The sequence below is a fragment of the Chelonia mydas genome, chromosome 17 (genome assembly GCF_015237465.2).
Source record: "Chelonia mydas isolate rCheMyd1 chromosome 17, rCheMyd1.pri.v2, whole genome shotgun sequence".
NCBI lineage: Eukaryota > Metazoa > Chordata > Testudines > Cheloniidae > Chelonia > Chelonia mydas.
In genome coordinates, this window is record NC_051257.2 from 12,668,244 (window position 1) to 12,694,658 (window position 26,415).

The 26,415-nt window shown below is 40.5% G+C and overlaps 1 protein-coding gene and 1 long non-coding RNA gene across 25 annotated transcripts in view; both read right to left on the bottom strand.

Moving 5' to 3' along the window:
* Positions 1-26,415, bottom strand: part of TPST1 (tyrosylprotein sulfotransferase 1) — a 96,274-nt gene that overhangs the window by 38,949 nt on the left and 30,910 nt on the right. For 12 of the 24 annotated variants that reach the window (XR_006286289.1, XR_006286299.1, XR_006286288.1 and 9 more), the window contains one exon: positions 5,952-6,002. Coding sequence is in view for 10 of the 24 variants with exons in the window: in XM_043531038.1 (XP_043386973.1) it covers positions 5,952-6,002 (51 nt within the window). In the remaining 14 variants the exon portion in view is untranslated. Of the gene's footprint in view, positions 1-533; positions 1,007-5,951; positions 6,003-26,415 lie in introns of all 24 variants that reach the window. The other 12 variants (XR_006286293.1, XR_006286292.1, XR_006286291.1 and 9 more) reach the window with 5 other exon arrangements.
* Positions 12,818-20,711, bottom strand: LOC122463179. Its single transcript, XR_006286301.1, has 3 exons — positions 20,700-20,711; positions 17,454-17,457; positions 12,818-13,187 (listed from the first exon to the last, which is right to left on the bottom strand). It is a non-coding gene; the product is annotated as an uncharacterized LOC122463179 (long non-coding RNA).

Below are 26,415 nucleotides of genomic sequence, written 5' to 3' on the forward strand. Positions count from 1 at the left end.
GATCATGATGGTCCCTTCTGGCCTTAAAATCTGTGAATCTAAGATATTACCTCATCCACCTTGTCTCTCAAGATTTTTTTATGACTTCAGTTTACATGTTTTTCTCTTTTTGGAGAAACCCAAAACTATTACTTTTTTTTAAATTAAGCAGATTTAAATGTAACTGTATCAGTTCTACTACTAAGAATTAGAAGAGTTCCATTTTGAATACTGTTTAACCATCTCACTAGGAACACAACAGACATTTGCTGCAAGTTAAGGACCAAATTCTGCTGACTTAACACCAGGTCAATTTTTTAAAAATAGGAATTATTTATACTTTAAATAACTGATATTGTAGGCTTCAGGAAACATGAGAATTTAGAGTTTATGAAGCACCATGTCTATTTACTGTGCTCTATGAAGTATTTTTTAAATAGCTTAACTTCTGCTATTCAGAAATTCAAGAACAAACAGGTAGGTACTACTATCTTTTTCTTTCTTTAGACACAACATGTACTACATATACTAAAACTACACATGTAACATTGTACCTTAACAAGCCTTTGTCATCATTTAGTTCTATGAAATAACCACTGCAAACTTCTTCAAATCAGTTTGCTGAAGTACTACTGCTAAAAATCAGACATTTAAATAATTTTTCACCTTTAAGCTGCATAGACACTTTGGCCAGCAGTTGAGAACTGAGCAATACCGTGAATACTGTGAGCAACAGCACATTTAGCTTAGTGGTGTCAGGTTCTTAATGGCTTTATATTAGCTAAGCACAGCTTGCAAAGCATGAACACTAACTGTTCAAAATGTAAGAACAGGCAAACACCCAGTAAGAGAGCAAAGCCCAGGTTAGAGATGGCACACAAAGAAAGTTTATCAGAAAGATTCAAGGTGCCCACAGCTAAGAGTTTTATGCTCTGAAAACATGAAACAGACACCACAGCTACTCTACTTTACTGGTCCACGTTCATTTTATCTTGCCACGGGACTTCCTTTCTACTGTCTTCTTTGGCTGGAACAAAAGAAACCAATTTTGGTTTTTAAATAAAAAAATATTTTTAATTTGAACTGATGGGGCAAGTCGAAAGGTTTAATTTTCACATGTGAAATTCTTCTGTGTATTTTCCTGAATCTCTAGTTTTAACATAGAGAGAATAATTAAAAGTTATCCTTAAGAAAAATAGTTTGTTCCTATATTTTTGGATATGGAATTACAAAATGTGCCTATTCTTTTACCCTGAGAGCATGACAGTGAAAACATGAGTAAATTTTCTGAAAAACTGGTTACAAACATCACATTAACCTTCCCAATGACCTTAGGAGGTAAGCAAGTACAGTAAAAGCTTTTTTTATCTGGCATGCTGGGGTAATGGGGGGTGCCAGTAAGTGAAAAATTCCAGTTAACTAAGAGGGAGGGAGTTTGGGTGCAGGAGGGGGTGTGGAGCACTGGATCCGGGCGACACTCACCTTGGGCGGCTCCCCGGAAGCGGCGACGTATCCCTGCTGCTCCTAGGCGGAGGTGCGGGTAGGCAGAACCATGATTCCCGGCCAATGGGAGCTGCAGAGCCAGCACTCGGGGCGGGCCGGGGACAGCACACAGAGCTGCCTAGCCACACCTCCGCCTAGGAGCAGCAAGGACTTGTCATTGCTTCAGGGAGCCACGCAGAGCCAGGTAGGGAGCCTGCCAGCCATGGACAGCACGTGAACCGCCAGCTGGGGGAGACTAGCCCCTAGCATGCCCCTTCGACCTGAGGCCCTGCCCCTTCTATGCCCGCCCCCGCCAGAGCCTAGGGCCCCCCCACCACACTGCAGCTGCCAGCCCCCGCCCCAGGCTAGCGCCCCCACCACTGGAGCACCAGCGCTGCAGCTGCAGCCCTGGAGTGCTGGGAGGATGGGTGCCATGGCCCCAGCCCCCCCCCAGGCCCAGGAGGGCAGGCGCCATGGCCCCAGCCTGAGCCGGGGCCACCGCACAGGAGCACCGGAGCTGCAGAGTGGCGCACTGGGGGTGGGACGTGGGTGGGGCCACACCTGGCTGTTCGGGAAGGCACAGCTGCCCCCAAGTATGATACCTGCCACCCACGCTGCTGGCCCCGCACCAACTGAACTATAAACCGGACTTACAATGAAGATCAGAAATGCCGGTTTATAGAGCTTTTCGGTTGGTAGAGTGCCGGATAGCTCAGCTTTTCCTGTATATTATTAAAAACAGGAAAACTGAGTAAGAGAGCAAAGTGACTATGTCCTAACTACCAGCGCCCCACTAGTCCACAGGGTCACAATACCCCCTCTAGAGCGCTGGCTCCCAAGCTTTTTATTAAGGACACCCACCAACTGCAATCTGTCTATTTTTGTGACCCTCCCAGGGTACAAATTAATGGGGGATCTCCAAAATCACAGACCACTGTCCTCCTCCTCGCCCTGCAAAGGGGACACAGAGCCTGCAGCAGCTCCCTACAACCTGGCACCACAACCTTAATCCTGGCCCAGGTGGAGGGGGATGGAGAGCAAGTCTGCTCCACACTCACCCTATAGTGGCAGCTTCTGTCATACGAAGCTGGGCCCAACTCCCCGTTCTGGGCATTGTGACCAGGCATGCAGGGTCATAGCACCGCTCAGGTTTGACTCAGCCACCCCTCCACCATGACTGGGCCAAACAGACATGGGGCTACAATCACATGAGCCCTTCAGTTATGGCTGGGCCAACCCTGTGTGGCGCGGTGACCCCGTGCGCCAGATTGCAATGCCCAGAGCAAGGCCCAACCACGTGGGATAGGAGCCACAGCTACAGGGTGAGTGCATGGCAAGCTCACTCTCCAACCCCCTCCTCCTAGCACTGGACCTGCGACCCATCTAGAACCTGCCCATGGCCCACTGTTGGGTCACAACTCACCACTTGAGAAATACTGTTAGAGTGAAATGAAATTTCATAAGCACATTGGGCTGAACCAATGTCCTGTGTGCACTCAAACTTTTTAAAATTGCCACTTATCTGACTGACATTAGTACATACTATCTTATGGCAACAGTGTGAGGAAGGGGGAAAAGATGAAGTGTTTAGTGAGTTACCTAATTATCTGGTCCTCCCCAAATATGCAATTCTGCATGGCTCCCAGGTTCTTAGAACCACCATTTTTGTAGTAATGCTAACCTCAAGAAATCAAAAATCATGACTCGCACCCCTCAAAATCAAGAGATTTTTACAGAAAAGATTATAGTGTGTTTTTCCAGGCTGTCTTGATTTTTGAACTCCACTTACCCATCCCCAATGCGTGGGGGCATGACAATTAATGTTGGCCATTCTGCCAAATGTATTGGCCCCTGCTGCAGGAGCTCTCGGCCTCAAACATGCCTGCCCCAACCCCAGCAATTAATCTTGACCCCCAACCCCACTACAAGTTGCTCCCCTCCCCCAGCACCCACCCTATCAGTCCAGCCCCCTTCATTCAGTTCAGACGCCCATCCCATCAGCCTCCACCCCGCTCAGTTCAGCCCAAAGCCCCCATCAATTCATCTCCCACCCCTCCAGGACTATTCCTCTCCCGTTTTTATAGGGCAGAATCATATTAACATTAGATCTTTTTCAATTTAACTTTTGTATTATTCTAATTAATTTTTCATGAACAAGCCCTAAAATAACAACAACACCAAGCACTTCCAGCCTTTGGTATCTCAAGCACTTTGTACATAGATACATCACCAGAAGTGCTGCCTACAGGGGTCCTACCCTATAGTCTTCCCTCATGTAACTGTCATTAGGAATTTTACCTAGGTCAGGACTGAGCTCATAATTTGTATGCATTCCTACAAACGACAACATGATCAATTTTTGTTTTCAATCCAACCTTGTAAAATTCTCACTCATCAGGGACAGTGTTTTGTTTTCTTTCGGGTTTGTTTTGGTTTTGTAAAACAGGCAAGTAAAATATCATTAATAGGTTTACTATCTTCATGGTAAAGGTGAGTGAGCATGTTTTGCTCCTGGGTGAGAGAATCTGCATGATGCTTTTTCAAGGCCAGATTAACGGAATAGAACACGGCACATTTAGATGCAGTCTTCTTCTCTTTTTTGTCATTAGAGTCCCATATTAAAAGCAATGAAAAAATGTGGTTGATAATTTTATAACATGTACATTTATTGTAAATAATTCCTCAGTGTAGATTCATCAGTTGAAAAAAATATATCTGTTTGACAGATTTATATTGCTTAGTTCTTTAAAACTTGTTTGTAGTCACAAGACATCTACATATTAATCTAATGGAATTCTGAGAATTAAGTCCTACCTTCTGTTTGATTAAAAGTAAAGGTCATTAAATTGTTATCAGAAGACCAGTAATGATACCAGCAACAGAACCCAGAGTTTGAGATGCCGCACACAGAGATGGAAAAAAACCTTTGTTGGGTTTATATTGATACCAATCCTAGATCAGGCGCTGACTTGGCAATTTATGTCTGAAGGACCTCAAGTCTGTTATTGAAACAACAAGGAAATACTTTCTCTAGTTATTATTGCTCACATAGCCCCTATTCTAACTTCTTCAATACCCTTTGGGACAGGACTGTGCCACGAATAAGCATCACATTATTATTAGTGCTTAACAAATAATTATATTACTATAGAATAGAATACTCCTGACTACTTTGAAGGGATAATCCCTCCCCCCCCAAATAAATACATTTAAATTGCATTACAAGGTCAGCAAAACTCCCTGAACTAGTTAGCCAATGAGAATAATGTATCTTAATGTATCCAGTATTGAATTATAATTAAAGTTGTGAAGTAGATTAACTAGTTCAATGTTCTTAGTAATTGATGAGATAATCTATCTTTACTGCCCAGGACTGAACTGCTTTACTGAAGTGTGCCAGAACACTCTGGAGATAGCCATGCTATCTGCTCTGTACTTGATGTAGAACCTTTCAGAACAAGGCAACAGATAGCAGATTAAGTTTCTTTACTACCCCAACAGTAATACACAACATTCCATTTAGAGGTATTTAGAATGAAACAAAGTTCAGATCTGAAGTTTCCCAAGGTTCCAGGAATGTTTGGATCTAGCACTGTGTCTTGGACTCCTGTCTAATTTGGATCTAGCATGCTACATTCCATATCAGAGATGCAAACAGGCTCAGGAATAGTGTGGGGATGCTAGGACTCTCTAGGGCCTTGTCTACACTGCCACTTTACAGCGCTGCAATTTTCTCGCTCAGGGGTGTGAAAAAACACACTCCTGAGCGCTGTAAGTTTCAGCGCTGTAAAGTGGCAGTGTAGCTACTGCCCTCTTGGAGTTGTTTTTTTTACAGCGCCGGGAGAGCTCTCTCCCAGCACTGGTGCCATGACTACTTAGCCAAGTTGAAGCGCTGCCGCACCAGCGCTTTAACATTGCTAGTCAAGACGTGCTCTAGAACTGTGCAGGAGGAGAGCAATGAAGGTCTCAAGCTCCGTGGGAAAGCTGCTAGGCACACAGTTTTCCTATCACCCACTAGCAAACAAGACGGCCTGGAACTAAATATTAGAAGTAGGATACAAGAAGGCCCCAGCATGGAGAGGGGAAAAAAATCAAATTACTCTAGACAGTGGGACAAACTATATACAATGCCCAGTTTATGGCACATACTTCATTAATTCAGATTAGGAAGTTCTCTAAAGAGAAGCAAAATGTAATGCCCTGTAAACGCAGATCATTCAAGCATTCCTTCAAAGGGAAACAAAGCACTATGTGGCTTCACAAATCTGACCATTATTAGTATCAACTTCTGTCATGTAAGGCCCACCTATTCATAGGAGGACATATTACCTATGACTCAACCATATATAATCACACTTAAATGCAAAAATCAGTTCTCTATAAAGTGATTGTTAATAAAGTTGTCTATCACATCTCTCTCTCTCTCTCGCACTCGCACACTTTCGCCATATCACTTCACCAGAGAGAAGGAATACAATCCAATACTGTACCTGTGGCATTTCTTTAAGAAAATCAGGAAGCTGAAATTCACCTTTATAGACCTGGGGGAAAAAAAAGCATAGTAAAACTTTAAACAGATGCTTTCATTATGTTATGTTCAAACTGCTAACAGAAATTCTGTTCAATAAAAGATAGGTTAATCTGGGTCATCTGGAACTAGTCATGCTAATCAGACATGCCTGGAGCACGGAGCATTGATTTAAATCAACTATTTTAATCAAGATTTAAATCAGCAAACAGGAAACCGTGATTTAAATAATTTACTGTAATCAAGTTTTGCATTTGTACTTTTTAGCTATTTTCCTAAAAAAAAAAAAAAAAAAGTTGAGTCCCATGGGTTGGTAACCACTAAAACATTGATTTGCAACTAAATATAGCCCTTACACTAAATTTAGGCTTCTTTTAAGAACTAGTAGATTTCATTCTCACAACTAGTTTTTATTCATAGATTGGAAAAGGAAAACAAGCTTTCCTGCTTTTTCAGCTCCCAATTGGTTTGTTATTTTTGAATGTAGTAGTCATTGAACCTGAAACTGAATATGAATAAACTGAAGTGAAGAAAATATTCTCTCTGAACCTCCAGAAGAGGACACTCCTGAGTAACTGGCTTAGTACTTCAGTAAACTCTGATTCTAGATGCTTAGTCACGAAGTTCAAACATGTACTTGTTAATATTTTATATTTAAATAATTTTAATGATTATACTAAATTTAAGCCTTAACATGGATTGTCAAGTTCAAATGTAATTTTAAATTGTTTGTTTAAAAAAATAAAACTATAAAAAACTGATTGTATTTTATCTTTTAAATCATTGATTTTTATCCATCAGGTTGTGGTACTTCTTATTTTAGAAATTCTAATTTTAATTCATTAATGAGAATTTGTGTTAGTCTGATCCAGTTCTACACCTTTACATACATTCTCCAGCTTGTAACTCCATGATGCCTACAAAAAGCCTGAGAACAGTGAAGCTGCTGATGCGCTGAGACCACAGGCTATCATGCTGACCAATATTGTAGCATTTTCTTGTGCTCCCCAATCTGTCTCTACTCATCTATTATTTCTTGTTTTACACTTAGCCTGGAAGCTCTCTGGGGCATGGGCCGTCTTTGTGTTCCATGTTTGTACAGTGCCTAGCACAATGGCAGCCTAGTCCATGACTAGAGCCCAGAGGCACTATGGTAATACAAACAATAATGGCACATATTGACTGACTGTTCTGTTAGAGTGAGAAGTAAATGGCATTTAATGCAATTTTTATTTAAGAAACATGCACTAGGTTAATACATGGCAAAATCGTATAACTTACATTACATTTGAAGTTTTCTCATGGTACAAATTATGCTTGATGCAAGTCCGGTATACCATACTCACTATATATTAACTTAAGTATATACTAATATAAGACTTTTCTGTTTTCATAGAGAAACAGACTTTTGGAATTTAAACCTCTACACTATGATTAAGCATCATGACCATTAGCACTGTTAATGGAATAGTTCAGTGTAACAAATGCCCTCATTTGGTCTTCTGAAGTTAAATATTTATAAACTCACCACAAAACAATCTATTCTCCAAAGTTTACTAAAACATCAGTGTATGAATAGAATTTGTAAGGAATAGTTCCAACTCTTTGGGGCTTAATTACAGTTTAGAATTAAGAATGGCTTTTACTGCATTTGGTGCACCTTCACAACAGCTTACATAGGAACTAATGCTTTCCATGATCAACAATGCTTTTCAAAAGCATCAATTCCTGCAATTCTCAAATGCAGATGTTTAGTTCCTGTAATGTTTGTGAAGGGTGTGTGTGTGTGTGTGTGTGTGTTTGTGTATCCAGAAATGTCAGGAGCAGACAAGCATATTTAGTATGAAGATACATAATTTGTATGATAATTACATCAGATATCATCACACAAAAAAGTACCACTTACACAAACAAATACTGTTTTTTTTAAGTCCGTCTTTCCTTACTATGTGGTGTCATGCAAAAATCTCTCCAAAATTAAAACTAATGACTAATTACTGACTTAAAAAATAAGAGGAATTTAGTACAATTTGTAGCTGGTTATCCTGACATGGCTAATATTGAATAGAAGGATCTTGCCTCTATAGAACTGACAGTTTCTCTGTCTTTTCTGAATGGGAGTCTAAACTAGATAAAGCCTGCCGTATCTTACGCTGATCTTGAGCTCAGATTAGGAGCAGAATGGTCTCAAATAATTACTACGTCAGTACACTGCAGTGGCCTGGTCTCTGAAGCCGAGTCAGCTCAGAGTTTCCTGTCTACAAAATAATTCACCCCAAATATGACTGTAACATTAAACAATATGATTCATTTTGAATGGACTAAGCAAGCTGGAAGCTTTCACTACTCTATTTCTATAACTAGACTGGTTAAACACATGCAAGGACCCAGACTTTATTAAAAATATAATCAGGGAGCAAGGAATCATCTATATATGTTGCAAAACCTTAAAAGTTATCTCAAAAGTAGTGGAGAAAGATAGAAGAACAATGGTGATCCACGATAGACACAGCTCTCATTCACATTCTTGAATCCATTCCCACAATAACCATAGCTTCCCACAATAACGTTAATGAAAGCTTCATTGGTCAAAAATTCAGTGTGTGGTCAATGAGATCTCAAATGTATTGTAAAGTTCAGCAGACTACTTCAGATTTTTATCTTTTAGTTAAGCTGTTAAAATGAAGCTCATCTCTCCAGACAGCAGCTAAGAAGGTGATGCATCAACAATGTTGACACATTAATACTATGAACAATTTATTCACCTATCCACAACATGAAACCATTTTGGCTAATTTCATATCCATGAAAGAAACTGAACTCCCCCAGAAGCATTAGGCTATGAAGTCCCATATTAATGTGAATTTTTAGTAGAAGAAAACATAGCTCATGAAAACAATACAGAGATTTGTTACATGAATCAAAATTAGCAACAAAGAGGAAAAGACTAATAGCCAAAATGATCAGCTCAGTTATTTCTAAAATGCCCAAATACTAATTAACTCAGTGTACTGAGTTCGTGTGAGGTAGTAAATATTCCAACCTGCAAGTTAAAAAGTCAATATAGTCCAAGCACCACTATGTTACTCAATATTTGTTTAATGAAAAGGAGCCCATCGAAACAGAACTAATAATAGTGTTGGGTCAGGATTTTAATGCAGATATAATTCTCTCCCTGTTATATTTTGCAATGTTTTATTTGGTCAGTTCAATGTACAATGTTAAAAACTTGACAAAATAAAATTCTCATGCAACAGAGATACAGCAACAGGTTCCTGGAAGACAGCTGTGCAGTTATTCACATACTACCAAAGACAAATCCATCTCAGATAGTATTTTAATATTATGGCAGAATCAAAGGTGCAACAAAGCCTCTAGTCACACAGCATTATCAATTTTCCATAAGCATAATTGGGTACAGCAGATCAGATTACTGCAGATAAGAGTGATATTGTAATTTGCTACATGCTTCATTTTTGTTATGTAGATACTGAAGAAAAACTACTTTTGGTTCAGACAGACATTTTAAAGATTCATAATCTAGGGGATTCTTTGCTCCCATCTGTCATGAACAGTCAGTTTCCTATCATGTGAATTCTTATCCACAAAACAGATAATCTAAACCAAAATGCCCATGTGATGTTACACAAAAAGCACCAATACTGCAACCTAGTCCAAAATATGATGCAAGAGGAGATTTGATTAGGAGTTTTTAAAGATTAGGAATTTGGGAGGGTTTTTTATATATTAGGCTCTTTCATATTAATACATACACTCTACAAGCCAGACAGCCAATAAAACAGGATGAATCCTGTATTTCAACACTTGAAGCGGTAGTGCCGAAAAGGAACTAGAGCTGCAAGATTTAAACAACACTTGTAAGTATTAATTTTTAAAAAGTTAGTTTATGCAGAACCTGTTGCCCTGAACAAAGTTACCTTCTTAAGTCAGGAAGCCTATCTAGATATCATTTTCTCTCCCCCTAGAGGTTTGGTTAAAGACCTTAAAACTATGGACATCTATTATAAACTTATTCAATTTTCTCATCCAAATGGCCCCTCGCCTCCTCTAACCTCTCCCACGGAGATGGCAGAAAACATGCAATCCTCACAGAACAGGAGAGTTGCATGAACAGTATTCTACTTAAACAGTGTGCAAAATATAAAAGTACACACTGGCTACTGGGTGGGGTTTTACAACAGTATATTTGAATTTCACATACAACTTGGCAATTTTTTTAAAATAGCCAGATGTAAGCTACATATCTGGAAGCAGGATGGAGCTCTAACATTAACAGTTTCCTTGTAAAGTTCTTTAAAAGATTTATTGAAAAAAAATTGAAAGGAAAAATGAGATATTCCTTTCTGAGGCAGCTGAGCAGTCAGTTAACTACTCATCATGGTAAGGAGAGGTAGGGGCTAAGCTTTTCTAGAAGCATAGAATTTATGCACCAATTTTTCTTAGATATAAAAATGATTGAGATTCTCCATTCCATCCTAGCAGACGCTAACAGGGCCAGCTGACATTCACCCAACACAGGTATAGGATTGTGCAGCCAAAGTTAGCCCTGCTCTGGCCCCTGCAAGCCTCAATATAGGGCCATTCTGGCTTGTGCTGCAAACCAGATGCAGACCTGAGGAAGATGCCATAACTTAGAATGGCTGCCAAGGTGCTAAGTTTCATCCGGTGCCATTTTGGCTCCAGAGAAGCCCAGAAAATTCAGAGGGCTTAAACAATCTTTGCCTCTCACTCTCAGCTGCACCTTTGGTACTGCACCTCCAGACGGTTCTACAAGAGTCTTGGCCAGAATGTGCAACATATAGCATCTGGGTTTGGGCCACCTTTCTTCTTTATAATTTCTCTGCTTCTATGTCAGCATACTGCACCATCAGTAGTTTTTAAGAAAGCGAGAGTGAGCTGTAGTTGTAGCGAAATAATTTATTTAATAATTTGCATAATTTTTATAAAAACATTATTTCCCCTATTCTTCATCCATACCTATTCACAAGTTAGGCAGATGGGAAAAAGCATGTTAAGCATACGTAAAGCAAGCAAAGGGCTGAAGCTTTGACTGAAACACATGAATCAAGGAAAGACTGACATCTTGGTTTTTTGAAATGGAGTGGGGATGAAAAACCTTTTATACCATGAATTATGTCAAGTCAAAAAAATCCACACATTTGGGTGTGCACGTCTTTGGCAGTGAAAAAGACAAATCTAACCCATACTATAAACAGCTGTATATATTCTATCAACAGCACACCAAAGCAAAAGTTATTCTGGCACAAGGTAAAAGAAAATTAGGAACAGCTACTCCTGCAGAGACATGAATTACTGTTGAGAAGACCACCTGCTTCAACGATCAGTACTTTGATTTATAATACTTATTATTAGGGCTCTGTGTTTGTTACAGAGGTCGCAGAAGTCATGGATTCCATGACTTTCCATGACCTCTGAGACTCCTGCAGAGGCCAGTGTGGCTGACCCCAGGCTGCCCAAGCTGGAGCAGCTCTGCAGCCAACTGCTCGGGCGGCCCCACAGCCAGCCACACTGCAGCCACTGTCGGCAGCCCCTGGGGTGTCCAAAGCAGCTGTTGTCAGCAGCCCCCAGCACTTTATGCTACGGGGCCTTCCGCCTGAGTACCCCTACCAGCAGCGACCCTCCTGGGGCGCCTCCCCAGCAGTGACCTACACCCCCCATCCCTGCCCAAGATTTAGTCAGAGGTATTTACAGTATGAGTGAATTTTTATTGCCCGTGACCTGTCCATGACTTTTACTAAAAATACCCATGACTAAATCGTAGCCTTACTTATTATGCACGGAAATCAGAGCTCACTATTGTTAAGTAGAACAAGAGACAGCAGCATAGGGACCATTTTTTAAGTGAGTGCATTGACTCTGAGTTGTATACATGCCACATTGAGCAACAATTCACTAGAAACCCTTTTCACAAGCAGATCAGAAACCAATGTTTGGTAGCTACCCTTTCTCTCGCAGACTTAGAGAAAGCAGAAGTTCTCATTGATTAATGAGCAATAAATAATGAGCAATCACCTGTCTGGGGATAGAAAGGAATTTTTCTTGATGGACCAACTTGCCAGATGCTAGAGGGAAGGGGGTGTGTGTCTTCCTTTCAGCTTTATGGAGACACAGTTGGGTTGTAAGCATGAAGACTTGAAATAGTGGTAAGAACTTGTATGAAGAGTAAGGCTATTTTGCACCTGCCATAGGAGCATAGGTTTGATAACTAAGACTATCACTAAAAGAAAAGGAGTACTTGTGGCACCTTAGAGACTAACCAATTTATTTGAGCATGAGCTTTCGTGAGCTACAGCTCACTTCATCGGATGCATACTATGGAAACTGCAGAAGACATTATATACACAGAGACCATGAAACAATACCTCCTCCCACCCCACTCTCCTGCTGGTAATAGCTTATCTAAAGTGATCATCAAGTTGGGGCCATTTCCAGCACAAATCCGGGTTTTCTCACCCTCCGCCCCCCCCCCCCCCCACACACACAAACTCACTCTCCTGCTGGTAATAGCCCATCCAAAGTGACCACTCTCTTCACAATGTGTATGATAATCAAGGTGGGCCATTTCCTGCAGAAATCCAGGTTCTCTCACCCCCTCACCCCCCTCCAAAAACCACACCCACAAACTCACTCTCCTGCTGGTAATAGCCTTTCCAAAGTGACCACTTTCCTTACAACGTGCATGAAAATCAAGATGGCCCACCTTGATTTTCATGCACGTTGCAAGGAGAGTGGCCACCCCGGACAGGCCACCACCAGCAGGAGAGTGAGTCTGCGTGTGTGGTCCCCGGAGGGGGGTGAGGGCGTGAGAGAACCTGGACCCGTGCAGGAAATGGCCCACTCCGACCACCACACACACCGTGAAGAGAGTGGTCACCCTGGATGGGCCATTACCAGCAGGAGAGCGAGTCTGCGTGTGGGGGGGCGGAGGGCGAGAAAACCCGGATCCGAGCCGGAAATGGCCCAACTTGATGATCACTCCAGACAAGCCACCACCAGCAGGAGAGTGGGGTGGGAGGAGGCACCGCCTCATGGTCTCTATGTATACAATGTCCTCTGCAGCCTCCACAGTACGCATCCGATGAAGTGAGCTGCAGCCCACGAAAGCTCACGCTCAAACAAACTGGCTAGTCTCTAAGGTGCCACAAGTACTCCCTTTCTTTTTGTCCTTAGAATGTGAGCTTGTGTTCCACACTTTGTCTTCTTTCATTTCACTTTACGCTACTCACAGGGGATGCCATGAGAAGGCAGTAGACAGGTCCTCTGGAACAGAACAAATCTGCACATAGGGATATGTGGAGGTGCCATTTCTGCGTCAGGGGTACATATATTTCATGGTGTGCAAATTTGTGTATCAGAAATAGGAAGCCTTTCTGAGAATCAGTGGGTACATGAGACTACCGAGGATTAAAGGGAACACTAAGGAGGACGAGGATGTGGTAGAGATGCTAAATGATTTCCTTCTATCAGACTTCACCTTGGGGGATGTTGCTGAGAGATCTACCCCAGACCTGCCAAAATCTGTTCATCTTCACAAATAATAAGTGGACAAAAGACCATACACAAGAAAGATTTTTACAGTTTAATGTACAAAGCCAAAATAGAAATGTGCAATTTGTGTAGACAGTGTCAGGATTTGAGGACAATAACTGTAAAATATTGACAGGTTTCAGAGTAACAGCCGTGTTAGTTTGTATTCACAAAAAGAAAAGGAGTACTTGTGGCACCCCAGAGACCAACCAATCCACTTGAGCATGAGCTTTCGTGAGCCACAGCTCACCCCATCGGACGCACACCGTGGAAACTGCAGAAGACATCACACACACACAGAGACGACGAAACAACTCCTCCTCACACCCCACTCCCCTGCCGGCAATAGCCCATCCAAAGTGACCATCAAGTTGGGCCACCTTCAGCACAAATCCAGGCCCTCTCACCCTCCGCCCCCCCCCACACAAACCCACTCTCCCGTTGGCAATAGCCCATCCAAAGTGACCACTCTCCTCACAATGTGCATGACAATCAAGGTGGGCCACCTCCTGCACAAATCCAGGTTCTCTCACCCCCCCACCCCCCTCCAGACTCACTCTCCTGCTGGTGGTGGCCTGTCTGGGGTGGCCACTCTCCTTGCAACGTGCATGAAAATCAAGGTGGGCCATCTTGATTTTCATGAACGTTGTAAGGAGAGTGGTCACTTTGGATAGGCTATTACCAGCAGGAGAGTGAGTTTGTGGGTGTGGTTTTTGGAGGGGGGTGAGGGGGTGAGAGAACCTGGATTTCTGCAGGAAATGGCCCACCTTGATTATCATACACATTGTGAAGAGAGTGGTCACTTTGGATGGGCTATTACCAGCAGGAGAGTGAGTTTGTGTGTGTGTGGGGGGGGGGGGGGGGGGCGGAGGGTGAGAAAACCCGGATTTGTGCTGGAAATGGCCCAACTTGATGATCACTTTAGATAAGCTATTACCAGCAGGAGAGTGGGGTGGGAGGAGGTATTGTTTCATGGTCTCTGTGTATATAATGTCTTCTGCAGTTTCCACAGTATGCATCCGATGAAGTGAGCTGTAGCTCACGAAAGCTCATGCTCAAATAAATTGGTTAGTCTCTAAGGTGCCACAAGTACTCCTTTTCTTTTTGCGAATACAGACTAACACGGCTGTTACTCTGAAGACTATCACTGTGTTTGAATCTCTTTTTCTTTTCAGTATCCCTCTTTTCTTTTCCTCTGCAACCACAGAGAAGCACCCAGTGCAAGCAGGTATGTGGTCCACAGTAATACTTTCCAAGGTTCATTAGCAAAAATGTGAAATTAAAGAAAAGTGCCCACTCTTCATAAGTTTCACCCTGACCCTATTGTGATGCTATATGAAAATAAGTCATTCAGCTTATGGGGTTGGCTGGGTGGATGAATGTGTGCACACAAACGCACATGATATAAGAAAGCACAGAATGTGAGAGAACCCGTGGCAGATTTAATAAATATTATGCCACTAACAGGGATTTAAAACAAAGATGTGGCCAAATGTCTGTATGTTGCAGTAGGTATTAGGGCAAGTAGCAATAAATGAAGGCATTCAAACTTAGTTCTCTTACCTATTTATAACCTAACACTAGTGCTCTAGCTATTACTTTTGGGTATTTGCCCTTTCCATTATCTTAGGGACAGGTCCTAAGACCTCCTTTCACCAACTCTCCAGACACTGTCAACTTCCCCTGCTGGCAAGTCAACAGCTCTACCAACAGGTTTGCAGTAGACAATCTGAGAGCGATAGAAAATAAACAAGACTAGAGAGTAACATGGTCTTATTTTTATCCATCAGCTAAATTAGACATAGGAAAGAGTGCTAGAAAAAACATCTCTCCTCGCCATTTGAGACAGCTATAAATACAAAACCTGAAAAGTGCAACTCTATCCCGAGTAGTGGATCCCGCTTTCAAAAAGTTAAAATGATAGGCAAGAAACTAATTTAACCTGTTCTCATCATAGGATCCACTACTCTGCTTAGTATGGGAAGGAAGTATGTTCTGAAGTAAAACACACCACTTACTTTGTCAATGTAAAACTGTGGAAATTATGTTCTACAGTTGTGATGAGAAAAAGATAGTTTACTTTATGCTGTCAGCAGAGTCTAAATCACGTTAGACTTCAGTCCTCTTCTGCAGTTTATGAATTTTCAGGAGACGACCAAAATAATGTACTTAACGCTATGGTGTGTACAATAGAATTGTAATGCCATCATAACTCATTTCACCTCATATAACCTCCCTCCCCCGCTCTGCCAACTTTCTATTGGCTGGGGTGGGTGATTGGGACAGCGAATTAAATATGTAGGGAACAAGGATGGAGCCAAACTCTCTCAGACTTTTCAAAAGCCTCTTCCTTCTGGGAGCTGCTTGGCCCGCTCTCATCTTAGTTGTACTATTGGAGCTGTGTTTAGGACACTGCAGATGTGATTTATCACCTCTTTTGGGATCAGGAAGGAATTTTTCCTGTTGGACAAATTTGACAGTTCTGGTGGGTTTTTTCACCTTCCCTTCAGCTTCATGGAGGCACAGCTGGGTTGTAGGCATTAAGACTTTAAATTTTAATATTAGGAAAGGTAAGACTGCTTAGTTTGTTGCAATTTGTAGTAGTGTCCAGTGCAGATAAGCTAGAAGGGTCAGCTCCCAAGGTAAATGAGACCTGGGATTTAGCTGATGAGACTTAGAAGAAGGGGAAACCTGAAGTCTTTGTGGCTTGAGCTGCCCTCACCCCTTGGTAACCTCTGCCCACGCACCTCACTTTATACAAGGGGAGGCAGACAGGGTTCAGAAACAAACTAAGTTCTAGAGGCTGGTCTAGGCAGGTCTACCCCCAGCTATTGGTAATATGGTGGGAGCCGTGTAATTCCACAATGGAACCAGTTAAATGCCTGGTGTGAGAGAGCGGGATATGGGCACATAGTGACATTCCCCAGTAGTAATAAAGTTGTAGCCTGCCTCCTAAATCCATCCTGTGTGTCTGTGGTTCATTCACCTGTGTGTCTTGATCAAGACCCTGTATAATGGCAATCTACTAAGCAAGGAGATTTGGGAATCTCCTTCAAATGCGAGTCAAAACCACTTCTTCAGTCATGTGGGGTCATTAGAGAAGGGTGTCATGTTTTACTTTAAATGGAATCATTTCATTTTCTTAAATTAAATCTGTTACTATGCAATATTTTAACTGTGTGATCACTGTCACTGTTAAGATTTCCAAGCAACTAATATTCAGCGGAATATTAAAGAAGTTAAAAAGAGAATTGGCACCTGATATTTTCAGAAATAAAAGTTTCAGAAATGTACTGAGTCTTCCACTTTGAGATGGATTGTTTTCTGGACAAACATCTCCATAATAAAATCCACAAACGGGCTGTACCTGCAGCAATTTCAGAAAACAACTGTTCCAATACAAAACAGCACGGCAGCAATTTACATGTAAAAGAAAATTGATTTTGTTTCATTTTATTTTATAAACTTCTGCAAATTCCATTGTAGAATTTGTCTTGTAAAGCATACCTATAACAAAGCCTTTTCACCTTTTTAAAAATCAGGTGTTTACAAACATTTAAAGAAACTATTGTAGAAAAGCAAAAAATCACACTGCAGACTCCAAGTAGGAACTAGAGAGCAAACTCATTTAATACAGGTCACTAAACAGTCACCAGATGGCAACTTATAGTAATTAACAAACTTATACTCCAGTGGTGAATAGCTCAATATCCTATTATTAATCAGTGTTAATTTTTTTTTCAAACCATACAGACATTTCTGTAGAGAGAATGGAGGCAGTGGAGTATCCTATATCTAAAAAGCTCAAAGAAAATTAACACACACACACACACAGACTATAAAGACTCTACCAAAGGAGTCACAGGGGAGATTTGTGGGTTCTCTTCAAGGACACCCTTCTCTCATGGGTGACCACTTATAATACAAGAACCAAGATGGAATTTTGTTTTTGTTTTTTTTCCAGTTTAAAAGTTAGAGCAAAGAACACAAGCCAAAATACACACTGCAAAACGCTTCTGTGGTCACCAACACCATCCATTCGCAGCTTAGCTATAGCACTATCATGGCCTTCATTCTGATCTGTTCCACAGCTACATCTCATTGCTGCATACCTTACACAAATATACACTACATCTTATACAAGACAGAGAGCTGCTCAACCACACTGGTGTCATATGCACTATTTATAATGCTTTCAGATCACTATTGCAGAACATATGTCCTTTTTTTTAAAAAAAAAAAAAAAAAAGGACAAACACATGATCTCTAATATACTGTATCTCAGTTGATAACATTAGCATAACACTGAGGAAATGTCTTCAAGATCCAAGCTGGGGATAAGCTGTGTGTTTGAAACAGAAGGGTTGATAAGACTCAATTTCTTTCTCCAGCTATTATGACTAGTCAACAGAATTTTCTGTCATATGACAGAAAAATATAGTTTGCAGAAGTTATTATAAGAAGGCCCACCAGTAAGTAGTCAGGCAGAACCCCCACGCTTTTTCCTCTAACACATGTAAGTTTTCTTTTCACAAACTCTTTATGGTGAACATCAGAACCTTTAGGAATCGTCAAAAGAAATGACTGGAATATGTAATACTGTGTCCACAAATTAATTCAGTGTGGAGTGTGTGCCAAAGAAAAACTAGAGTAATATGTTACAGATGTGAGAGGAAACTGCACAGCCAGTCATAATACAAGAATAAGCCAATTTCAATTGGGCATAAGTCAAAATCTAATAGTCACAAGGAATCCTCCAGTTTTTGCTATACTCTATTCAACTCAACAGATGCCTCTGTGCAAGTTCACTATTTTGACTGATCTGCAGGCACAACAGATATTCTTAAAATATAATGAAGTGATTCTAATACCTTATATTCTTCACTTGGTAAACGGGCTACTAGTTTGTAGCATTTCAGAAAACACCAATTATTAATATTTTATGTGTACATATGAACACAATTACAAAAGATTCCTTTGTGTGTGAGGATATTGAATCTGTTTACCTCTTATATTTCTAGAAAAAGCCACTGTAAGGTTAACTATTAACACACCAAATTTGAGTCACTGTGAGGCGATCCTTAAAGTAAAGTGGATGAGCACAACAAGAATACCAAAAGATTTGCTTATATTATAAAAAAACACTAATAAAGCGCAAAATTCTGCGTAAACGCCCAGAAGGCATTTGAAGTGTTGAAGTCAGTAGGCGCCATGTATGCATCAAGGGACAGAAGTATTTTTATTTATTTGTTCCTCTGCATGCACTGATCTATATCCAGCACTATTCAGACTCTAGTGACACACATCTTCCACCTCCGTACCCAATGCCCTGCATAAGAATGGATATCTTGCATGCATCCACACAGTACAGTACAAGCATGCAAGGCCCAACATGAAATTAATGAAGCAATTAGTCCACAATGAAAAACAGTTGCTTGCAAGATCAATAATTTATTATTACCAGAAATATCTTAAAATAAAGCTATTTTAAGGGAAGCTCATAACTTGTGAAATGTTATTCAAATGAGCTGTACGTTGCCAGGAATGGCAAATTATAATTCACTGAAAAACTGCTATGGAAGGTTTTTGCTTCTCCAAACGCAACTTTTAAAAAAACCAAAACTTTTAAGATTCGTAAAAGTTAATTACTCTTATTTCTTCCCTGTAGATGTGATGTGTTTGTAGTCTTGTCTGTCCTAGTAACTGCTCCTTCACAGAACTTTTTTTTCTTAGCACGTGCTAATAATAATCTATTTCTTTCAACTGATGTAGGTCAGAGAAGGGCATCCCCCAAATTACTGAAAGACTGATAATCATCCTCAATTTTTATATCTTCTTCATTTCCAAACTCCTTATACAAATATGAATCATTCACATCCAGCTCAGCAATACCTACAACAACTGAATCCTCTGTCTTCACCATATCCTCTTCACTTTCTGGGAATGTTAACATCCATTTCCTATGTCGCTCTTTGGATGCTTTCCCAACAACTGGAATAGATTGCCATTGAGGTTATGCTGCCAGATACTGTACACAGGACAAAGTTCTTGCTGTTGAAATGAAACTTTTCTCAGGTTTCTCTTAACCTTAACTTGTGAATAAATAACTTTTCACAAGTTATAATCTGTTCCATTCAGCCATATGGACAAATGGGTTTTAGAAATTAAAAGGCGAGTGGGCATTACTATTCATGAAGACAAAAGCCCTCAGAGTCACCAATGCAAAAACCCTAATCAAACAGAAGTCGTCACTGGGGCAGCAAAGCCACCCTCTTCTAACAACGTAAATTATCACAAGCATGAAGTAGAGAGGTAATTATTCTTATTACAAGCAGCTGTAATTATTTTTAACCAGGTACCTCCAGAGATAGGCAGTACTACTTAATTTAACTACTTACATTCCAACAGAATCAAAATCATCAGGCAAACTTAAAATCCCAGTGTTTGGGTTAATCAACATCAGATTCTGTGGCATCTTTTGTTTATTCTTCAAAAGGACAGCAAAGCATATGATAACCTGACATTTCAGTCATCCTGGGACTTTTTCCAGAGATTGCTTTTTAAATCCACCCCAAGTATTTTACATAGGATATCTGTAGCACTCTACTCCTGCCAAACCAGGGGCGAAAGACTCAGTTCAAAACTCAAATTTGGCAACCAGGACAGCCAGCTTTAAAGATTACAGTCCTTAAAGTTAGGGAACTAGTTTTAAGTCTGGTTACTTACACAAAGGAAATAAGCTAAAGCTTGAAAGTTAAACCCCATGCATGACAGAAGAGAAAAAAAATGAGCTACCAAATTACAGTAGAAGGCTTTTTAAAAAAAAAAATCTAATCTTGAAGCAATTGTGAACAAAATTGATTTACAAACTATAATAATGTCACAAAGTATCAGTACTTGATAGATTTTTCTTAAGTGATAAAGATAAAGAAAGTCTGTTTACTTAAAACGGAGCACCAGCCTTCCAAATAATTGCTTTTTACTGAAGGGGGGTGCCTTTCACACCTAAATCACTAAGCCCTTGTCTAAATAAGACACAGAGTTGGGTTAACACCATTTTACTCTCATGAATTTCTTGCCTAACTTAGCCAAGTCTTAAAAGTAATTTACACAGGCCACACTGCATACTATTTCTAACAACAAACAGTATTTCATGTTAATTTCATACCAAACAACAGAATAAGTTGTGTATATTAAAATATTTAGAGTGTGTTTATGGAATATTTTCTAGATCACCAAATATTACACAATTTTATTGCTATTTATGATTTACTCTTGAGAAAGCTAGGAAAAGCTTCTGAAGAAATTTTCCTTCAATATGATATTACTGAAACCATTACCATCTAATGTATGTATAAGTTCAAAAATACCACTTATTCAGATATGTAAATGGCCAGGTTTATGGACTATGCCTCACTTATTTTATAAAGGAAAAAGGTTCTTCCTATTAGTTCAGAGACTGTACAAACAATCCACACTGACTACCTAAATATTTACATGTAAATGCCTTTTCATCTTTAACAAAATACATTGTTTCACAAATTTTCACAGTAGTCAAACATCTTCCTGCTTTCTACTAAGCTCCAAATTTGAGGAATATAGTCTTCTGACCTGCAATTCTGTAACTGGCTTACTTTTATGCCATTTTTACATTATATAGATATACACACACAGATACATATACATGCACGCATACATACATTCTATACATGGAACAGATATCAGTATTCTAATATATAAGTTACACTTTGCAGTATAAACTGCTTAAAAATAAAGTGCCGAGCCTTAGTGAAACCATGAGGCAGGCCAGAAAGGCAAAGAAGGAAACGTGAGATAGCAAATATATATGACAGAGCATGAGGGATTAGTCTTTTTAATTATACTTATTTAATTTTCTGCTAAAATGCACATAAATTAAAGAGGTGGTCATTTAATTTCAGTGTTCTAGTAATATGAACAGTCCATTCTAGCTCTGCTCTTGGAATTGAATTTACTAACTACCTTATTAGGCTTCAGTTTAGGGGAGATTATTCCTTCCAATAAACATTTAAATTTAATATGCAAATAAAACCACAACTGCTACTCAGCACTGGTAGCTGTACTCCTGGTGGAGTGAACAACTATGTTTATGGGAAGTTCTTGATTTGTTGCCTTATAAGTAGGACCCTGCCAAATTCACGGTCCATTTTGGTCAAGTTCATGGTCATAGGATTTTAAAAATCATAAATTTCACGATTTCAGCTATTTAAATCTGAAATTTCACAGTGTTGTAATTGTAGGGGTCCTGACCCAAAAAGGAGTTGTGGAGGGGTTGCAAGGTTATTGCGGGGGGAGGAGGTGCGGGGGCAGGCACAGTACAGCTACCCTTACTTCTGCACTGCTGCTGGTGGCACTGCCTTCAGAGCTGGGCAGCTGGAGAGTGGCTGCTGCTGGCCGGGAGCCCAACTCTGAAGGCAGAGCCACCGCGAGCAGCAGCACAGAAGTAAGGATGACACGGTATGGTATTGCCACCCTTACTTCTGCACTGCTGCCTGCAGAGCTGGGCCCCTCAGTCAGCAGCCACCACTCTCCAGCCACCCAGCTCTGAAGGCAGCAGTGCAGAAGTAAGGATGGCATGGTATGGTATGGCATTGCCACCCTTACTTCTGCACTGCTACTGGCAGGGCACCACCTTCAGAGCTGGGCACCCGGCAAACAGCCGCTGCTCCCTGGCCACCCAGCTCTGAAGGCAGCATAGAAGTAAGGGTGGTAATACCGTGACTCCCCCCCTAAAATAACCTTGCAACCACCTGCAACTCCCTTTTGGGTCAGGACCCCCTATTTGAAAAACACTTCTCTCCCTGTGAAATCTGTATAGTACAGGATAAAAACACACAAAAGACCAGATTTCACAGGGGGAGACCACATTTCACAGTTCGTGATGCGTTTTTCATGCCCGTGAATTTGGTAGGGCCCTACGTATAAGCCTGAAGGCAGAAAGCAGTGCTTCAGTATCAAAATCCTCTAGGTTCCCTGTGTAGTACCAACAGAGCATCAGATTTCTTCCACAGTTTAGTTCTATGCAAGTAGAACGTTTACTGTCCTTACCAGATCGAGAGTACATAATTTTTTTCAAAATGAAAGGGGGATCTTGACAAAAAGAGGACAAGGTATTTTCTCCCAAGAGAAATTCTGTGTTAGCAGAGTCCACTGCACACCTCAGAACTGCTGTAACTGGGAAAGTTCAAATTTAATACTGTTTTACGGTAATGGCCACAAAGGTTATTAATTCTCTGTCAACATGATGGATAAAAATGGTCAAACTTCAGAGTCAGAAAATACAATTTTAGTAGAAGTTTGAAATACTACATTGTTTTTCTAGGCAATGAGAGAGTGTGAAGGAGTTTCTTGGATGTGGTGCATCTTCCAAAAAAAGGAAAGTCTATAGAAAGCAGCAGGTAAAAAGCGGTTAACTCATGTGATTAACTAAAAAAAAAATGAATATGATTAAAAAAATTAATCGCAATCAATCGCAGTTTTAATTGCATTGCTAAACAATAGAATACTAATTGAAATTTATTAAATATGTTGCATGTTTTTCTATATTTTCGTATATATTGTATTGAGTGTTATAACTGAAATCAAAGTGCATATTTTTATTACAAATATTTGCACTGTAAAAATGATAAACAAAAGAAATAGTATTTTTCAATTCATCTCATACAATACTGTAGTGCAATCTCTTTGTTGTGAAAGTGCAACTTACCAATGTAGATTTTTTTTTTGGTTACAAAACTGCACTCAAAAGCAAAACAATGTAAAATTTCAGAGCCTACAAGTCCACTCAGTCCTTGTAGGTGTATGGTGAAATCAAAGTTTACTGTCTGCTAGATAGAAAGCTAATCCTTCCAAGCCTAAACAACAGCTTCAGCTATTCTATAGTTCATTATGAATCCACAATGTCCCAGGAACACGTAGGGTCAGAGGGCATGGCAAATTGTCACCACATAGGATTGTACCTTCATCAGTAGGTCATACAGCTAGTGGTAGACCTGGAAGCCCACATCTCAGGCTGGCTACTGGGATGACCAATAACTTTTATGATCAATGGAGGAGCACGAGATAAGTCAAATGGTATTGTGTGGAACTGAGAAGTGATTCCCAATTGTGAAGTGTGGGAAATGTTGGTGGCATGGAATTCCTGGCACATGAAGATAAGCCTTCTTGAGATTTGTGAGGCATAAGACAGCTTGAGTGACGGAGAGTAGGAAGAGAGTCTGTTTCTTGGTTCAACGTCTCCATTCTGAAATACGTTTTGCATACTGAGAGATGGAGGATGGAATGGATAAAACCTTATGTTCTTTTCATCACCGTGAAGAATCAAGAACAGAAATCAGTGTCTGTCTTTTGAGGACATTGGGAATATTGCTTCAAGAGAAAGAAGACTTTGCTACAGTCTAGAGAGCTTCATTTTTTTAAACAGACAAAGAGACAGCAGGGAATAGCTCTTGAAATTCCTTCTTTAAAAATCTTGAGAGCAGGCTCATTCACAGAGGTACTGACTCAGACAGACAAAAATTCTTGAACCTACCTGTAAGGGGAAATAGTACAGCTGAGCTACAAGAGCTCCACTATCTTGCAAAAAAAAAAAATAAAATAAAATAAAAAATCCTTCATTGGGAGTGTCTCTACGGTTACTTTTGGTGAAGACTTTCCTGGCTCAGGTGGATCAAAAGGATTGGGCAAGACTGGAAATTCTATTCAGATTTTAGGAGTCCTTTAGGGCCTTTGCTAGGGACTTGCCAAAAAAGTTTCAGTCCAAAGGGTTCCAGAACTAAGTTCTCTGGAAGTAAATATCTGTTTTGTGGTGGGGGTTGGCAGATGAGAGACTGGATTGCTGGTTTGGCTATCTTGAAAACGGAATTAATTAATCCAGCCAAGAGCTCCACATCTTCATTAGCAAATAGGTAACTCAAATCATCTCATTTGGAGCACTTAAGTGTGAGAAGAAGCTAGAGTACTAGGGCAAATACCTGCTAAATCTAGGATAACTCTTTTATGAAAAGAACAGTTTGCTTTTTAGAGGCTGGCATTTATGGGACTTAGTTTGACCATCTGAAAAAGGTGATCCTAAAACGGTGCTTAGAGCAAGAAGGAGAGAAGGAACCTATTCAAGGAAGTAGGGAGGTATCTGAGACCAAGGACCTCTGAATAATTTGAATTTGTGGGAAGGCAAGAGAGGACAGAAGGAGGCAGGTTGAAGGTCTCTGAGTGAAGGCAACGTCCGAAGACACATAAGTGAATGTAGGGACACGCACATCAGGCTAAACAAAGCACACAGGATCAGTTTTAACCGTAGCAACAGTAGCCAACCATCATGCCAGTTTTGGGGGCCTGCCCACATCTTCTCCAACTGTCAACCTGAGTTTCCTGTTTGCCATGGTACTGGAACAGGGGGAGCAGAGGAGCAGGGAATATGGCCAACAGACAAGTATCTGCTGAAGAGAAGACTCCCAAGTGATGATATAGAAGATGAGTTGAAATTACATGAGGAAAATGTGAAATCAAACACAGGAATGAAAGTTATAAAGAGGACTGAGATCAATTGTTCTCCACATGCACTGAAGATAGGACAAGAAGTAATGGGCTTAATCTGCAGCAAGAGAGATTTAGGATAGCTACTAGGAAAAAACCTTTCTATCTATAAGTAAGCTTTGGAAGAAGCTTTCAAGGAAGGTTGTGGAATCCCACCATTGAAGGTTTTTAAGAACAGGTTGGATGAACACCCTTCAGAAACGGTCTAGGTTTACTTGGTCCTGCCTCAGTGCCGTGACCTGGACTTGATGACCTCAAGGTCCTTTCCAGACCTACATTTCTATGATTCTATGAGTCCCTTAATGTTGTAAACAGGACCCTACTCAACCAGTGAATCAACTGGGAATCTACTGTTACATTAGGGAAGACCAAAGCCTTTCTTCAAGTGTTTCCCCAAAGCCCCACCCCTTGCCAGTCATATCAAACTGGAGTGAAAGGGAAAAGCTGGCTAATAGTCCTGAGGAAAAACGGCCCTCAGAGAGAGAACCTAAGGAAATCTCTGCCACTGAGCTTGGAGAGTCTTGGGAGCATCTTCATTTTACACTTCATCCCACAAAACTATAAAGTGCCAACAGGAAAAAGGAGAAAAACTTTCTTCCTGCTTCTAAGATTTGGAAAATGCAAAAGAAAAGATACAAAGCAATTCCAAGCTTGATAGAGCAATAGATTCCCATAGTACAGAAACAAATGGTTAATGAAAAACAAGAGTTTTAAAAAAATCTCTGTAGTTTGAGCTTTAAACAGGAGCTAGAAATATTTATATCAATGAATATTTGTATCTGAGCAACCTAAAGCACGAGTATTTCATTCTCCTGCTTTGCAGATGAGTCACGGAGGAGCTCAGGAAGGATTTTCCTTCTTCCCTTAAGTATACTCAGTTAGCTAGTGCATCATGGGATGTGGGAGAGTGATTCACTTTCTCTAAAACCATTGCGAGGCAGAAGTAATGGTCTGATCTGCAATGGTAAATCTCATAGTCTTATACACTTTCCTATAATACTCAGCACTGAAGCTCTTTAACAACTCCATGCATGCCAGTATGTTGGAGGCAGCAATGAAGGGAGTCATTTTCAAAGGCATAATGGGCTGTTAGGCACCCAAATCACATTGAAAGTCAATGGGAGTTGGAGGCCTAACTGTTCATAGTGCCTATGAAAATCTCCTCCAAAAGGTCTTTAAAAAGTTGCAGTTAGGAAAGCAATAAATTACTGTTTTATAGTCCACGTTAAAACAAAATCTCCTCAACATTTCTTTCATAACGAAAGATGCACTTTTAGCCAACT